Source organism: Cannabis sativa, chromosome 9 (genome assembly GCF_029168945.1).
Source record: "Cannabis sativa cultivar Pink pepper isolate KNU-18-1 chromosome 9, ASM2916894v1, whole genome shotgun sequence".
Classification (NCBI taxonomy): domain Eukaryota; kingdom Viridiplantae; phylum Streptophyta; class Magnoliopsida; order Rosales; family Cannabaceae; genus Cannabis; species Cannabis sativa.
In genome coordinates this window covers 6,430,769-6,447,370 of record NC_083609.1, presented here as the reverse complement: position 1 = coordinate 6,447,370, position 16,602 = coordinate 6,430,769, and the positions used below count along the sequence as shown (strand labels likewise).

At 36.5% G+C, this 16,602-nt stretch overlaps 3 protein-coding genes across 8 annotated transcripts; 2 read left to right on the top strand and 1 right to left on the bottom strand.

Moving 5' to 3' along the window:
* The first annotated feature begins 22 nt into the window (after positions 1 to 22).
* LOC115723459 (uncharacterized) lies at positions 23 to 4,918 on the top strand. Of its 2 annotated transcripts, none has more exons than XM_030652948.2 (12): positions 23 to 276; positions 747 to 930; positions 1,023 to 1,091; positions 1,177 to 1,275; positions 1,478 to 1,557; positions 1,650 to 2,475; positions 2,833 to 3,530; positions 3,771 to 3,855; positions 4,040 to 4,091; positions 4,190 to 4,239; positions 4,384 to 4,425; positions 4,527 to 4,918. In XM_030652948.2, the coding sequence occupies exons 1-12, from the start codon at positions 23 to 25 to the stop codon at positions 4,701 to 4,703; spliced, it is 2,616 nt and encodes an 871-aa protein (XP_030508808.2). In that variant the 3' UTR covers positions 4,704 to 4,918. The 2 variants fall into 2 exon arrangements, with proteins under 2 accessions (XP_030508808.2, XP_030508807.2); XM_030652947.2 differs by having other exon boundaries at positions 4,378 to 4,425.
* A 607-nt stretch (positions 4,919 to 5,525) lies between these two features.
* LOC115723461 (ubiquitin-like-specific protease ESD4) lies at positions 5,526 to 9,725 on the top strand. Its single transcript, XM_030652949.2, has 9 exons — positions 5,526 to 6,869; positions 6,959 to 7,038; positions 7,133 to 7,226; positions 7,377 to 7,475; positions 7,725 to 7,814; positions 7,908 to 8,027; positions 8,325 to 8,428; positions 8,548 to 8,620; positions 8,737 to 9,725. The coding sequence occupies exons 1-9, from the start codon at positions 6,102 to 6,104 to the stop codon at positions 8,797 to 8,799; spliced, it is 1,491 nt and encodes a 496-aa protein (XP_030508809.2). The 5' UTR covers positions 5,526 to 6,101; the 3' UTR covers positions 8,800 to 9,725.
* On the bottom strand, positions 9,478 to 16,248 carry LOC115723458 (kinesin-like protein KIN-13A). Of its 5 annotated transcripts, none has more exons than XM_030652946.2 (15): positions 15,988 to 16,248; positions 15,834 to 15,892; positions 15,426 to 15,715; positions 14,711 to 14,932; positions 13,974 to 14,162; positions 13,749 to 13,853; positions 13,567 to 13,644; positions 13,269 to 13,350; positions 12,952 to 13,114; positions 12,197 to 12,526; positions 11,232 to 11,450; positions 10,366 to 11,134; positions 10,178 to 10,243; positions 9,823 to 10,049; positions 9,478 to 9,725 (listed from the first exon to the last, which is right to left on the bottom strand). In XM_030652946.2, the coding sequence occupies exons 3-14, from the start codon at positions 15,657 to 15,659 to the stop codon at positions 9,867 to 9,869; spliced, it is 2,640 nt and encodes an 879-aa protein (XP_030508806.2). In that variant the 5' UTR covers positions 15,660 to 15,715; positions 15,834 to 15,892; positions 15,988 to 16,248; the 3' UTR covers positions 9,478 to 9,725; positions 9,823 to 9,866. The 5 variants fall into 5 exon arrangements, with proteins under 5 accessions (XP_030508806.2, XP_060959700.1, XP_060959698.1 ...); XM_061103717.1 differs by having other exon boundaries at positions 16,081 to 16,220; XM_061103715.1 differs by having other exon boundaries at positions 9,478 to 10,049.
* Positions 16,249 to 16,602: the final 354 nt, after the last annotated feature.

The window sequence follows — 16,602 nt, the reverse complement described above, 5'->3', positions numbered from 1 at the left end:
TTGAGTTGTTCTTCTGAAGAATATGGAAGACCAATATCCCAAGACCAATCGCTCGTACGGACCGCATATGAAAATGACGATTCCGCCCTCGCAGCACTCCGACAACGACCGGAGCAGCGCCGAGCTTCGTGCCCTGGATTGTAATCTCACCTCACTCTGCGACCACATCCAAATCGAAGGCTTCAATTCCGGCGCCTTCTCCGATGTCATCGTTAATGCCATGGGTTCCACCTACCATCTTCACCGTCTCATTCTCTCTCGCAGCCCTTATTTCAGGTATTAAATTTCATATGTTGAATTTGATGAGAATTTGTAATTAATTGGATACCGGGTTTGGTTTTGATCGATTATATTGAATTTAGGATTGAAATTTATGAGAATGAGAGTGTGTATTCTGAAATGGATTGGATTGTTCAATTATTTCTGTGGAAAATTCTTAATCTAGTTCTGCACTGTGTTTGATTTAAAGTAATTATAATGTTTGAGTGAAATTATTTTGGGTTTCTAAAGTGGGTTATATTTGATTGATGATCACGATAGTTTTCAATGTTCAATTTGGATTTTTCTTTTTGGGTTTGATTCTTTATTGATTTAATGTAGTATTTGTCGTATTGTATTGAAATTTCTTTGTCGTTATGGAATGTGGCTGTATTGTACGATGGATTCTGAGACTTGGTAAGAAGTTATGGTTCATTTTTTGGCCTCTTGCTGCTTCATTAGAGATCTAATATTCCTGGTACTATTAGGAACATGCTTCATGGTCCTTGGAAAGAAGCCAATGCTCCTGTTGTAAACTTACATGTAGATGATAAAAATGTTAATGGAGAGGCAATTGCAACAGCTTTGGCATATTTGTATGGACACCACCCTAAGCTTAATGACAATAATGCATTTCGTGTTCTTGCTGCTGCTTCTTTTCTTGACCTTCAGGTTATTGCTTTTTCACTTAAGTTTGGTCAATGCTAGTTGTTTTTTTCATATGTTCATCTGTCTTACATTACTTGTCATAATTTCATTTTCAGGATTTATGTGCAATATGCACGGATTTCATTATCTCTGAGTTGTGGACTTCAAACTTCTTAGCCTACCAGGTTTTAAAGGCTTGTCCACACTCTTTATATGATGCCAACATGGTATCCATTTGCTTAGTTATTGAGATGACTACCTGTGTTTCAGGTGTTTGCAGAGAGTCAAGATTACGGTATACATGGAGAACGTGTGCGGAATGCTTGCTGGGGATATCTTTGTCAAAGTGGTGCCATGGAATTGAAAGAGGTACAAGTAGCATTATTGTATGCAGTTTAGGTTGCAGGTTTGTTTAGTTGATTATGTTATCTTATTATTTTTTGTCTTTTATGATACGATTCGATAAAATTAGAATTTTTTCTTTGTTGGAAGCAATTAACTTATGATATATAAGATTTCACTCATTTCTATTGTAATAATTTATGCATATTTATTCTCTCCACTGCTTAAGGTGCTTCCAAGACTATCTGCTCAAACCTTGCATGCTTTATTAACATCGAATGAACTGTGGGTGCCTAGTGAAGAGAAAAGGTAAGGGTATGAAAATCTTTTTCTCATTTTCAGTTGTGGATGATTTGGGCTTCTATGAGATGGATAAGACTGTGTTTTCTTCTTTTCGTAAGGTTTGAATTGGCACTATTCACATATCTCACAAAATGTGCTCATGCGAAACAAGAAAATTCTGAGCAGGAAAGTAACTCTGAGGCAGGAATGGATTCTCATTCTGATTCTTCCAGTACAAAGGAAAAGAATTTGACAGATTGTTTCACTGACAAAAGTTTGGAATCTGAACTAGGAAATGTGTCCCTGAAAGATGGTATGGAGGGCCATAATACATCTCAAAGCCTTCTCGTCGAACTTGCTGACTGTGTAGCTGACTTCCAGGTGGGAGCTTCCAATTCTAGGAAACAGGTCAGGGAAATCGCATATCCTCAGTCAAAGCTGGAGTCAGGGTACCCTTGCAACGCAAAGGGGTCTTCTTCGAGCAACTCATTTTCAGATAGAAATGCAATACAAACCTCATGCTCATATGCTGAAATGCAAGTTAGTGTGGGAGCAAGTGGATTGGGGGCCACTAGGGAAGGTCCATCTGATGAAGGATCATGCTTTCATTTGAATAACAATGGGTGGCTTTCCAGGGATGACTACTCGAGTAACTGCACATCAATGAACACTTCCTCTAGTGATTTAATGCCAAATGACTGGGGAAGATGTGGCATGCCTTCTGTTTCTTGGGGTGGCAGAACTGTTGGCAGAAGACAGCTTAAAGATCATGCTAACGGGAACATTGGGGTTCATGGAGAAATGTACGACTCCTTCATCAATGTATTCGAAGGGGGATCCCTCTTATATTGCAACATGTCTTTTGAGGCACTTTTGAATGTGAGGAAGCGGCTTGAAGAATTGGGATTCCCTTGCAAAGCTGTAAATGATGGTCTTTGGCTGCAGGTCTGTTACTGATTTGTGTTAAAATCTTTATGTGTGCTCCTTTACTGATTTGTCATTGCTACATATTAGATGCTTGAACTTGCTTCTCATCCTAATCAATTAATAATTTTTAAAAATGGTGTCTTTGCAAAGCTGTAAATGATGGTCTTTGGCTGCAGGTCTGTTACTGATTTGTGTTAAAATCTTTACGTGTGCTCCTTTACTGATTTGTCATTGCTACATATTAGATGCTTGAACTTGCTTCTCATCCTAATCAATTAATAATTTTTAAAAATGGTGTCTTTGCTTGTGCCTTTGACAAGTATTTTTTAATCTTGTTATGGTTTATGACTGACAATATTTTATGACCGTATATAGATGCTTTTTAGTCACCGAGTTCAAGAAATTGGTGCTGATACTTGCAAAAGTTGCTGCTTTGTGAGTATGGCATGCGTCTGCAGACAACCATTTGGATTCAACCATGGGGTTGCAACGTCTGGCTATTACATGCAAGAGCATGATCAGAATAACTCTCCAAGCAACGTGGGAAATGTATATGTTGCTGAGTCTGCCCCTAGCGAGGGGAATGGCCTATTTAGGCCTGTACGGGTACATGTTAGGGGGCCTATTGATGGGCTTGCAGGTATTGGACGTGGAACTACTTTTGTGCCCGCAACTGCTTGGCCTCCAACACGCTTTGTCTTCTCCCGTGTGCCATTTGGCATGGGAAACAGAAATTGCCCGCAGTCTCTTGCTAATGATGATTCAGAGACTAGAAATGATCACAATGTAGACATTTCTGGTGATGGCTTAACAGCTTTGGTTGGGTTAAGTCAAGGAGGAAGCAACTCGGCTAATATCAACGGAGAGCAAATAGAGAGAGGTTATGAGATGGATTTGCAAAACAGAATGTCTGGAAGTTCCATGACGGGGCCATCCAGTTCTAGTGGTATTCCTGTGCAGATGGTGCAGTCATCAGAGCATGCAATTGGAGCTGAGTGGGAAAATTCTAATAGCTCCTCAATATCACTGGATATGAAAACTCCCTTAACTCACTTCCCTCCTTTCCGGTTTGGGTATGTTAATTCACTTATTTATGGTTGACAGCTTAGGTTAACATTTAAAGGATTTCTCTTGTGGTTCTTGATCTTCTAGCTTGACCACTGAAGTGTTAGAAATCAGTAGCAACTTTATTCTGATCAGTTGATATTCCTTGTACTTAAGAATCATTTCTTGTGTTGTGTTTCCTTTTTAATTTTGATTTGACTGCTAAGATGTAGAAAACATGTCATGTGCTTGCATTGCATTCTCCACAGGGTTCAATTTGAGGATGTTCATAGGCTAAGTGATGGACAAGTCAAACACTCCCCTGAAGTATTTTATGCTGGTTCTTTTTGGAAGGTAGTAGACTATTTTTTTCTTTTCAACAAAGAATAAATATGACTGTCATATTCCTGTATCTGTTTTCTGTATCCTGTTTCTTTCTTAAAAGGTATTAATCTTAAAAAAAATGAATAAATTATGTGCTTTTTCCTATTCCTACATGTTACTGATACAGATTTGATATATTTGATGGAATATTTAGGTAAGCGTTCAGGCCTTTAATGATGAAGATCCTCAAGGGCGCCGAACGCTTGGTACTTTCCAGAAACAGTTTTACATTTTTATTTAATGTATTTTGTTCTTCTTGTTCCATCAGTCATCTAAAGTAAAAGGAACTGTGATGGTATTTCAGGATTATTTCTTCACCGAAGGAAGGCAGAAAATACAGATTCTTTTAGAAAGGTCAGCTCACTCTTTCTGTGTATTGTAAAGATGAAAAGTTCAGAAATTCTTCTTTTTTTTTCTCTCATTAAATTAGTACCTGTCCAGTGATTTGGTTAATTAGTTCATCTTTATTTGTGCTCAATCTCATGTGTCCAGTTTCAGATGTATGTTGACTCTCGTGAAAAGGTCACTGCTCGTTATCAGGTACTAAACATTCTGTGATCGATCAATCGAATCCATGTAACACAACTTAATCCAGAATCTTGTGTTTATGATCCCTTGTTCTGCTATAATCCATCTTACAGTTAATTTGTCCGTCGAAGAGAGAAGTTATGTTTTTCGGAAGTTTCAAGCAAGCAGGAACTCTTCTACCCAAAGCTCCCAAGGGATGGGGCTGGAGAACAGCGCTGCTGTTCGACGAGCTGTCTGATCTTCTCCAAAATGGGGTCCTAAGAATAGCTGCTGTTGTGCAGCTTGTGTGAAAATAGCAAGAAGAAACACAAGATATGATTCTTTTAATTTTATAGAATGTAAACAGTTTCTATTTTATTATTACACGACAGATAATAATGGCTTTCTGTTAGTTGATTTGTGCATATATATCTATAGTGGTCAGCATGTAATAATAAGGTCTCTATTTACAAATGAACTCACATTATTATTATATTATATTATACAATACATGGCTATTTGGGTAGTTAGGTTCTATTTACAAATGAACTCACATTATTATTATATTATATTATACAATACATCCGATAGTGAAAACAGTATTACTCTATAAGTGGATATATATTATTTGTATCAATCACTTTCATTTTTTCACCTTCAAATCCTAATCCTAATAATCGTTTACTTGTTGTCATCTCTCTTGTGTTTTTTTTTCTTATTATTATTCTTTTTTTATTTCCATGTTTGCTAGTTCATAAGTAAATCTGCAACACATGAAAAAGAGCCACACTTGAAAGGATATCTAATATCTACAAAAACTAAAATCTCAGTTTCAATATTACAATTCTATAGAACTATGTATAATGGTATCTAACATCCTCTACCAAAACTAAATATACTAATAATATAATAATATATTAAGCAAAATATATACTAATAATATAATAAAAATCACATAAAAAAATAGTGTTCCCAATAAGAATGGTATCTTTTAACATTTTATTTTATACCTTTTTTAACCCAAAAAAAAAATTAAAGCAATATTGTATTCAATTCCATCATCATTTCCAAAATAAACTAAACATCAAAATATAAGGCAGTAAAAGGAGATAAAAAAAAAAAAAAGACAAATGGTGAAATGGAAGATCTAGTGTTAATAGAAACAATGTGGGAAACCTAGGATGGCAAATGGCAAGTGTGTCTTCCTTATAATAACAAAATAATCCTTCTTCACAAAATTACACACACTTCACAGATTTAGAAAGAAAGAAGCCCTTTTCCTCACTCACTTAAACGTACTATCTCTACTATACTCTCTCTCTCCCTCCTCAAATTCCTCGAACTAACTTTCATTCATACTGTCCCTTCCTCTCTCCCTCTCTCTCTCTCATCGCTCAATTGTTTTTTTCACCCAATCCGTGAAAAGCTTGTGACTTTACTATTCCTTCTCTTCAATTTTGAACAATCGTTTTTCAAAGGTTCAAATTTTCCCTAATTAAATATTCTGTCTCTCTTATTGTTTAACCATAAACCCTAGAAGAGTTTCGAATCCGATTGGTTTTGTCAGACTTTTTTTTTTTTTGCCGGTGGAAAATAAAAATTGAAAAATTGCCGATTTGGTCGAATTTTCGAGTTGATGATTCCGGGCCGGCATGGTTTTTGTTAGAGGCGATGCGCGGTTTTAGGGTTTTGGAGTTCTGGGTCTATCAATGGGTGCCCTAACCAGCAACCGTAAACGCGGAGATGAGTATTCAAGCTTGAACCACGGACACCCATCTCTGAATTCGCCCAATTTTCAAATTGCAAAGAGACCTAGATTCTCATCCATGCAGTCGAGCCAGGATAACGCAGCACCTGTGTTGTCATCCAAAAGTGCGATCGCTAGGGTCTCTAGGTACCCCGAAGCCAAGCCTCCATTGCCTAGAGTTCATGCCCCTTGTAGAACACTCAAGTTCGGTTCCCTTTCGAGTCGAGGAAATGAGTACGGTAATACTCTTTTCGATCGTTTGTATGAAAAATGTTATAGGATTAAGAACTTTGCATTGGAGACGTTTCGTTATTTACCCAAGGAAAAGGAAGTTGTTGAGTTAGATAGAGATGTTGAAGAAGATTCGAGTATAGAAGAAATTGAGCTTATAGAAGATGATGATGATGATGATGACGTCAAAATAGTAGAACCCAATGTGATCATTGTTGAAGAATTGGAAACAAAAGCCCCGGGAAGTGGTTTTCAGACAACTCCTTCGAAAGTTTCAAACTTTTCAGACACCCCTTCGAAGGTAGAGGATGCGGGGCTGGCTTTGGATTCATTGTCTCTTCATTCTGATTCTGATTACGTTCCACTATACAAGAAATTACTCGAGGAATATGAGCAGACTTCCAAATTGTCACGGTTAAGTTTGGATATTGAATTGGCTGAGAAGAGCCGGTCTAGATATCAAGCTCAGCGTTCTACAAGGAAAACACAAGCAGTTGAGGTAACATTCTCTTTCCTTTTTTCAATTTCCTGGTTTTACTTGAATTTGCAATGGTTTTGTAATGACAAGTTATGTTATTTCTGTTTTAGAAAGTCCCGAATGAACCATTTATTCCTCTTACAAAGGAGGAAGAAGCTGAGATTGCTCGAGCGTTTTCTTCTTCTAATCGGTATATGCTTTTGATGCCTGTGCTGTTTTTTTTACCTTTTTTCTATGAAAACTGGTATTGGTGATAACAATGTTGTGATTCCTTACTACTACAGGAGGAAGGTATTGGTTGTTCATGAGAACTCGAATTTACAGATTACAGGTCAAATCTTGTTGTGCCTTAGACCAGGTGCCTGGTTGAATGATGAGGTGAGCTTTTTGCTCATGTATATCTTTTATTATTATAATAGTGAGTTGAGTGACAATGCTAGCTGTAGTTGATTGACTCTGACATTTTGTCTTGTTGTATTCATTGTATTATAAATTCTTTTCTGTCTGTATGTTTATATACTTTTGCAGGTTATTAATCTCTACATGGAGTTGCTGAAGGAGCGGGAGAAAAGAGATCCAAAGAAGTATTTGAAATGCCATTTCTTTAATACCTTTTTCTACAAGAAGGTTGTTTACTATAACTTTTTACCTTTGTTCTCTCACTGCATGATCTCCCACACCCAAATTTTTGTTGTTCAGGCACAATTATTTATTTATTTGTTTGTATTGTTTTGTTTTGTTCTTCATAAAACACTTTAGTTGATAGGGAATTCATTCTATACTGCCTCTTTTATGGTTTTACTTGTCCCTGGTGTTGCTCCTAGTGGAAGTTTTGCTCCTTTGCTAACATTTTCAATCTTACATGTATTTCTGCAGTTAATAAGTGGGAACGGTTATGATTATAAATCGGTCAGAAGATGGACAACCCAAAGGAAGCTGGGATACAGCATTGCTGACTGTGATAAAGTAACCCTTTTTATAAATACCCATTTTCCACAGTATTTTGTTTGGTAATTTTGGTAACCTGTTCTAATTGCTCTTTTTTTTCACTGTTCTCAGATTTTTGTCCCTGTACACAAAGAGATACATTGGTGCTTAGCAGTTATCAATAAGAAAGAAGAGAAATTCCAGTACCTTGATTCCCTGAAAGGAAAGGATACCCGGGTGATGAAAGTACTGGTATGATTTTGATCCTGTGTCGGTTGCCATTTAACTCAAGTGTCTCTACTGATACAAGCCAAATGGAAACTCTTCCCTAACATTATTGTCCTCTTTCTCTTTAATTTACCATAGAAATTTTATTGGGTTTCACTTAATATAGCACATGTAGTTTTTTGGTACATATAAATGCACTGGCAGTATGTCCAAGGTGTTAACTTTATCTGTCGTTTTTCAAATTTGCAATTTGAGTAATCTACAACTGTTTAACTTGTAGAGATAGATGGCTTAATAAATTTTTCTGTTGTCATGTGGTAGGCCAAATACTATGTTGATGAAGTGAAGGATAAGAGTGGAAAAGATATTAATGTTAGTTCTTGGAAACAAGAATTTGTTGAAGACCTTCCTGAGCAACAGAACGGGTAATCTGTCATTTTATTTTACCAGTTTTATCATTGACCGCATTTATTTATATAATTTCTTACTTAAAACAAGTTAATGGATATCTAAATGATTTTATTAACTTTCTCTCTATAAACAGGTATGATTGTGGTATGTTTATGATCAAATATGCAGACTTTTATAGCAGAGGTTTGGGGCTCCGTTTCAACCAGGTAAAATGCATAGTACATTGAAAGAGACCTTTTCTCCTGGCCCCTAATTTTTGGTTACAACACAATGGTTGTTATATATATCAATGTACTGAATCTGTTTCTCTTGTCCTTGTTAGGAACACATGCCTTATTTTCGATTGAGGACAGTGAAGGAGATTTTAAGATTGAGAGCTGAGTAAGTAGATTTTTGAAGTTTACTATTCTTTTGACGACAAAAGTGATGCTCATCAAAGAATTAGCTAGCAAACAACAGCAAAGAAGAGGTTCCCATATATGCTCGAATGTTGGAAATAACTATTTCCAGCCTTTCCTCTTGTGAAGATGCAGCAAGCAACATCGTCAGAAAATGGATGCTAAGCATTCTTGGCTCCTTATTGATCCGGCAGCTAAGATTTACGAGGCATCGTAGGGCCATAGTTTGTTCTGTTATATACCATCTTCAAAGCCTTGATTTCACTAACAAGTTTTGTTGGATTGATTTTTTTTTTCCCTCAAACTGTTTTACCTGTTTTTACTTTAATCTTTTACCAGCAGCATTAGCAATTTGTAGTTGTGTAAAGAAATGAGTCACAAATGTTTTGTTTAATGATATAATGATATGCTTCTTGTGTTTACATAAAATGGTCATTGAATTTATATCATAACAATAGTACAACTTTCTTTTCATGATAATAATCATGCTCATAATAAAAAATAAATGTAAGTGAATTTTCGTATATATTTTCTTTTTACAGTACAAGATTACAAACTTTCTAAAAACCAACAAAATGTCATTGAATCTCCATACCATTTCAATGGCATTGTTGAAATATTGAAAATTTCCAAACTATTTCAATATACAAAGAGTCAAGAGAGAATGAAAAAAAAACGAATCTATTGAATTTCTTTTTTCTTTCCTAAAAATATTTGAGTTCAAATTCACATTAACCATTTAACAAAACAGCCCCCTATTACACAACCCATAAAACCTGGCAAGAACCTCATCAGACTTATCTTGCAAATATAAACGAATTACAACAACACTACAAGAGACATGAACAGCCGCCTGGATGTGCACAGCCCAAGTCTGCACTCTCCTCTCTCAGAGATACCCTCCTGCTCCTAACTGTGTAGAGGCGAAAATAAAAATTAAAAAAAATTATTTTTTTGTTTTCGATCCCTTTGTACCAAGGATAAAAACAAAAGCTGGGATGAGAAATTACAAAAGAGAAAACGAAGGCCGTCATTATACACACGAAATGTTGCCTCAGCGGGGTACTCTTTTCCGGCTAAGTATCTCTTGCTCCTTAAGTCTATGCTGGAACCTTGCAAGACGAGCTTGGAGGCTAACCAAACTTGCAGCCTTTCGAGACAGAACAAAGCTCAACTGAGCCACGTAGTTGTCTATGAGACTTCCTGGCTGGTCCACTTCTGCTAGCAATTTCATTTCCTGGTGATCGGGAATCATAGAAACTCAATAAAAACTCTTCATACTTTGTAACATTTCATAAGAAAGTAGTCTACCTGTAACCGACAATACTCGTAAAATAGAAACTAGAAAAGGAAGCAATCACTTACTTCGCGAACGATCTCCATTGTATCCTCAATCTCTTTCCTGTGAGCAGCGATCAAGGCCTCCTCTTCCTGTAACAATTCAAATAGCTTAAGATGACAAACAAGAAGTACAAAGAAACCTCTTTGTATACATAAATATAAATGTGTGTGAGAATGGAAACTGCGAGGCAAGTGAGACAATAAAAACCAACCTCCAGTATGGCATTAATATTCCCATCAGCACTTTCATGCTCATGTCGCCTTGACCCAGCATTACTTGAATTGAAATTACCAATGTTTTGTGGTAACTTTAAACCTGTCGAAGATACATCTGATGAGTTGAAATTGCCAGTGTTATGGGGCAGCTTTAAACCTGTTGAAGATACATCTGATGAGTTGAAATTTCCAGTGTTATGCGGTGGCCTTAAGCCTGTCGAAGATGCATCTGATGAATTGAAATTGCCAGTGGTTTGTGGTGGCCTTAAACCTGTCGAAGACACATCTGATCCACTATCTTTTCTCAGCCAGTTTCCAAACTTATCGGATTTTTCCTCTCTGGGTACTTTTCTACGAGGTGGTGACACCTTTTGCACTTTGTCTTCCACATCACCCGAGTTCTGAGAATAAGAGTACATTCTTTGGCTATTAGAATCACCATAGGAATTTTTCATTTCAAACCGCTCCCGATCCGTTGAACCAGAAGCAATCCCTTTTTCGTCCCTTCCATTAGGAAGGTAACTGGATGACAGACTTCCTGATTGCTTATCAAAATCAGCACTAGAGTTGTAGAAAGAGTTGTCCTTTTCTGTAACTCTTCTACCTGTATCTGCCACTTTCACCTCTTGACGTTGTTGCTCGTAAATATCTTCTGCATCACCAGATACCTGATGTAATGCTGATATAACCTCTTTGTTACTTGGAAGAGGTATATTTGTAGCTTGATCTTTTCTAGCATTCCCACTCTTAGACAGGCTCTTTACCCTGGTCAAAAAATAACATTTTGCGGTTTAATAAAAAATGAAATAAATAAATAAAAACCTGAAAAAACTACTGACAAACAAATGGAATGTGCCATTACCTATCTGCATATCTCAAAGTATTGAGTGTGTGTTCGCATGACCCTGCATTTGGTGAAATGCAAGAGATCATAACTGTCCTTGAATTTCCAACAAAGGAGTCGCGAAGGACTTCTGTAAGCTTGCTTCCACGAAATGGTATGTGTATCTGGTCATTGTCCAAAGCACGGATGCACTCTTTAAGAGCTAAAAGACTCTTGTTGATTTCTGCTCCCTCAATTCTGCAATGAACCAAATAACAAGAATCAACCAATTAGAATACAGTACAGTACCCACATTGGATTAATATTAAAATACAGCTGCTAAAGCATAGAAGGCATCTTATCACCTACCTAACACAGGCATTGGATTTCATATTATTCAATTCAGCAAGTTCTAGGTTCCACACTTCATAAAGGAAGTGTAGAAGAAAACAATCTCAATATTGTCTGCATCTCTAACAAATGCCAAGGACGATATATAAAGCATGTCTATCTCATTGAAAAAACAAAAAACAAATAATTTTTCATTTCACAAGAATGATCCGATATTTGCATGCAAGAAGTACAGCCCCTGAAAAAGGAAAAAAAAAAACCTCTGATTGGTAAAGAAGTGGCTTAGACCTATTCCATTGCCCACCCCTACACAGTTTGTTCAACCTCGCAAATACTCGAGGTACATACTACATAAATCACAAACACTAAAGTTCCAAATTTTCTATACCAAGAATGTGACAATAAATGTTGGTATATATTTGATAAATAACATTTACGTTTTCCCTTTGCTGAGTAAATAACATATCAGTTATACCATCACATTTTGAAATTAAGCACTTGAGAATGGGCAAGTAATTTGCCGCATAACTTGATACACTAAATTATGAAGACAAAAATTAAACAGGTAAGTACTCAGTTATAAAAATTTAGAATGCCTCATTTTGTGGAAATGGAAATGAAAGAAGGTAGACTTCTTCTCTAAGCTTTAGTACCTTGTTTGTCTGTCGTTATCAGTAGTGTCAGCACCTCTTTCACTACCGGCGAGATCAATGAAAGAGATTTTCCCCACAACTCTCCCATGTTTGGAATCATTTTCATCAATCTTCCTCCTTGAATCTTTTACTTCAACGTGCTTTTTCACAACAAGTTGCAATATAGCATGTGACCTCGAAGATTCCTCATTGGCCCCAGTGGAACCTGTACTTCTAGCAGCATTACCCCTCTCGATAAATTCTTTAACAATTTGTACGTCTAAAACCTCAAATTCTTGCAAGCCAACAATGCAAACTTGTTGTCTTCCATCTTCTCGCATACAAAGTTTTCTATTGGAAAAAGAATGCATTTAGCAATTTAATAGAAATCAAAAGCATAACGCATTACTCGCACATATTCACCTTAAAATCCATGCTAATTAATACTTGATGTTCTCATAGATCAAACATAGTGCATGATCAGAGGAATGTAAAACAGACCATACACGTATAAAAGTAGCAGATACTTCAAGTAAACATGTGATCAAAACCCCACAGGTGAAAGAATCAGAATTCAGACCTTGAAAATTCACATTCAATACCTTGAAATTTTCACAAAAGCACTCAAAAAAATCCAGGAAAAGTAAAATTTAAAGATAAACACGTACAATACACAGTTTATTAGAGACAAAGAATCAAGTTTTGGATCACAGCATACAAGTGGAATTGAACAAAAGAAAAACAGAATAAACTGATAATGAATGAAATGCACTAACTTTCTTTCACTAAGAAGATCAAATAGCTTTCCACCATATATCTCGAAGTAGCTAAGCCACAGTTTAAATCTCTGATTCCGATAGACTGGCTGATGCAACAATCTAACAAGGTCTTCTGCAGCTCTAAGAGGTAATGGTTGCATTGTATATGTTTTGCCACTGCCTGTAATCAAGATGTTATCATCACTTATATCATTCACACTAAAACCCGAATGTCTACCTCTGAGGCGGGAGACTTATATTGGTAAAAAGAAATTAAAAGAGATCATCCAATCAGATCGATAGTGGCATAGAGAAGAGGGAGAAGAAGAAAATACCTGTTTGGCCGTAAGCGAAGCAAGTAGCTTTTGTTCGTTCGAAAATGGTAGGTATTATTGGTTGAACAGTAGCCCTGTATACCTGTCTCAATCATCACGCAAAGTACTTTAGCAAAAAAAAATCATCATGCAAAGTATAAAATACAAAACGTCACACAATAGCTAAAAATAAACTGAACAGATGAACTCTAAACAAGAAAATTCTGAAGTACCAAGAGCAACATGAAATACTATCAGATAAACAGTGTCATTCAAATTCTTCATAAATCATATCAGCCAAGTAAATCAATGACAATACCTCATCATTGGTGACATGCTCATTGAGAACAGCATCAAAACAAAACTCATGCTTCTCCACATAAGCAGTCAAATCGACCTATAAAATCATGACAGAAATATTAATCGTACAACAGGAAATCAAACACAATATAAATATGCCAGCACCAATTCAACATTATCTTATAAAATCGAAAACCATACCTTAACCTTAGGTTCATGGACAGTCAAATAAGCATTATCATATACATTTACAATATCTTCCTCTTTCCGAGAAAGCTCCTTCTTGTTTAAAGGTCTTTTTCGTACCTAAAGCATGCAAAGAGATATTTAGATATACATATATATCACAGAGGTATTCTCATGAAACCTTATCAAAATGGCTGTAAGTTCAAACTTCCAATGCAATATCTGTTATAGCGAACATACCACTACTTTAATCTTAGCCACATTGTTTTCTCTTGGGGTCTCTTTTTCATTTGTAGAATATGAAACAGGCACATCTGCTTCTGGTTGTCCCCTTTGCTGAGTGCCAGTTGCTGCATTCAAGTCATTGTCAAATGCTCTAGTGCCACTGGGAACGAATGGTGAAGGCTCAAAAGATTCTGGCATAACATGCTGCACAAAAATGAAACCTTTCAACAGATAATAAACATTAAATGAAAACACATCCATGGGAAAAATATTTTATTGAACATATCCTTGTCATCACAGCAGTTCAACATCCAAACACAGATCAAATTCTCAAAACTGTGCGTAGATAGATAACATCATAAATTGAACTAGCAGAAGAGACCTTTCAACAAACAATAAAAGATAAAATGGAAACATATCCTCGTCGTCACAGCAGTTCAACATCCAAACACACAGATAAAATTCTCAGAACTGTATTTAGATAAGTAGCATCAAAAGTGGAACTGGCAGAAGAGAGAAGGAATCCAAACTCAGATTTCCATGCATCCTCAAAGATAAATGAACAAGCTCCTTCAACAAACAGGATAAAATCCCAAAATTGGTTTCCTTACAAACAAGTCAAGATAGCTATAACAAAAATAATTTGCATGGACGAAAAAAATACACCTATCACACACAAAACCAATTCAGACTAATGCAAAAGTATCTGAACCGAGTATATAAAGCAGAACTTTCTAAAAATCCCATCTTACCTCGGTTAAGAGTTCTGTATCATCCATAGCATGAAGGTCCAACAGCCCAGCTCCGAAATCCCCTCGAAAGTCTGGAGAATAAAACCCATCAGACGCAGACACTCCACCTGAAGTATGGGCAGTAGGTGTATAAGGTTCAGAAGCAGATTCTCCATTGAAATTGAGATTTCTCATTAACTTGAAAAGCCGTTGCTTTTCTTCAGCTGACTGTGCTCCATAACCCTTCAATAAAATCACTCATTTATTATGTATTTCATATAGTAATTCTACGTGGTTAGACTTGACAGGCAAAAAGTCAGTAAAGACATTTTTGAAAATAAAAACACTTCACGAACGAATACACAGACTAATACTTCAATGTAAATCGAAATGTGGATGATGACGAAAATAATTGATAATACAACAAATTAGCACAGAAAAATTTACCCACCGCCAGACGACATGTAACGTAAAATTCAACGACGTGATCATAGGCATAGGTATAAAGACTAGTGGTACTACACAACAGGTCCGAGTTCGAATCCCTTCCCCCAATGTTAAAAAAATTACCATCATACAACAACATACATATTGGACTTTGTCTGGTTTTTTTTTCTTTAGTAAAATTTGCATGTTGATCAAATGGGCACATACCGACCATTTATGAGTAAAGTGAAAGAAAAAGTTCCGCGTACTAAATTTGAAAAAGGTTTAAAGACATGAGACAGGAACTAACCTGCATCAGAAGATTAGGAAGGAGACGATTGTCAATGCCGGTGTTAGCCAATGGAGAGGCCAGATGCTGCAACCCTGCGGATTGAAGCCATCGCGCCATGACCGCATCGCCAGCGTCACTAGCGGAACCTGCATTGTGCAGCGAGCCACCACCGGCACCGGTGCCTGGGCCGGCATGATCATACAGAGCAGCAGCCGCCGCCGCGGCATTGCTCTGCTGCATCTGGCCGCCCATGTGGCGCTGCGAACGTCTTTGGGGAGCCAATTTTCAAGATCTAATATCAACAATCACTTCACAAACAAACCCCCCCCAAAAAAAAGTCTTTTTTAGTAAAATGAACATTCACATTTATTCATATCCATCATAAAAAGAAAACCACGATCTAAAAAAACAAGGAATATTACTCACAATGGAGGGAAAATCGAATTCAAAACAGAACATGAACACGGATTACAATCTCTCAGAATCTGCAACACAGTATTCAGAATCCAAAAATTAAAAACGAACAACAAAAGATCGAAGATGAAAAAATGTTAAAAAAGTTCAACAATGAAATATATACCAAATGAGGAAAATGAAAATAGGATAATCGAGATCTAAGCGACTGAAATAACTTCTTTAAAAATTGGAACTGTGATCGGATCTAACAACATACGATGAATCGGAACCCTAACAATATTTTCCGATGAGAAAGAAAAAGGCAGGAATTTTGATGGCTGGGGCTCCACGGAAGAGGTGTGTATAGTGCTCCTTCATATAATAAAGAAAACCTTTGTTTGTGTTGACAAAAAATAAAACTAAAAATCGATTAAACATATAAGTCACTGTAAATTTGGTAATATTATAATTTTCAAATTAATTAAACGGCCATTTTTAAATCCTTTTGTAATTACTAATTTGCCCTCGTTCTTCCTCTAATTTTCTGGTGCTTAGACGGACCGTTTCGAAACGTGGTGGTATAAAATAGTGAGAGTCTTTCCGTTTCGTTGTTAATTCAAGCGAAACGGTAACTTGTGGACGTAAAAGGCTGCTAACAATGTTTTGCTTTAGCTAAAAAAGAATGTAACAATGTTTTGAGTAAAAAGCCAAAGGGCGTGTTTGGTTCCCAAGCTTAAAAGGGCTTTTCAATTTATTTTTTATGTTAATTTTTCTATTTCTACTTTTTGTGGAGGCATTT

Excerpts from the sequence above, each read along its gene's own strand:
- LOC115723458 (XM_061103715.1), bottom strand. The coding sequence starts at position 15,659 with ATGGGCGGCCAGATGCAGCAGAGCAATGCCGCGGCGGCGGCTGCTGCT. Across the intron at positions 11,135-11,231 it reads ACTTTGAGATATGCAGATAG|GGTAAAGAGCCTGTCTAAGA; the intron begins GTAATGGCACAT and ends TTTTTTGACCAG. Across the intron at positions 10,244-10,365 it reads ATATTAATGCCATACTGGAG|GAAGAGGAGGCCTTGATCGC; the intron begins GTTGGTTTTTAT and ends GAATTGTTACAG.
- LOC115723459 (XM_030652947.2), top strand. The coding sequence starts at position 23 with ATGGAAGACCAATATCCCAAGACCAATCGCTCGTACGGACCGCATATG. Across the intron at positions 4,092-4,189 it reads TCAAGGGCGCCGAACGCTTG|GATTATTTCTTCACCGAAGG; the intron begins GTACTTTCCAGA and ends ATGGTATTTCAG. Across the intron at positions 4,240-4,377 it reads ATACAGATTCTTTTAGAAAG|TTTCAGATGTATGTTGACTC; the intron begins GTCAGCTCACTC and ends TCATGTGTCCAG.
- LOC115723461 (XM_030652949.2), top strand. The coding sequence starts at position 6,102 with ATGGGTGCCCTAACCAGCAACCGTAAACGCGGAGATGAGTATTCAAGC. Across the intron at positions 6,870-6,958 it reads GGAAAACACAAGCAGTTGAG|AAAGTCCCGAATGAACCATT; the intron begins GTAACATTCTCT and ends TTTCTGTTTTAG. Across the intron at positions 7,815-7,907 it reads GCATTGCTGACTGTGATAAA|ATTTTTGTCCCTGTACACAA; the intron begins GTAACCCTTTTT and ends CACTGTTCTCAG.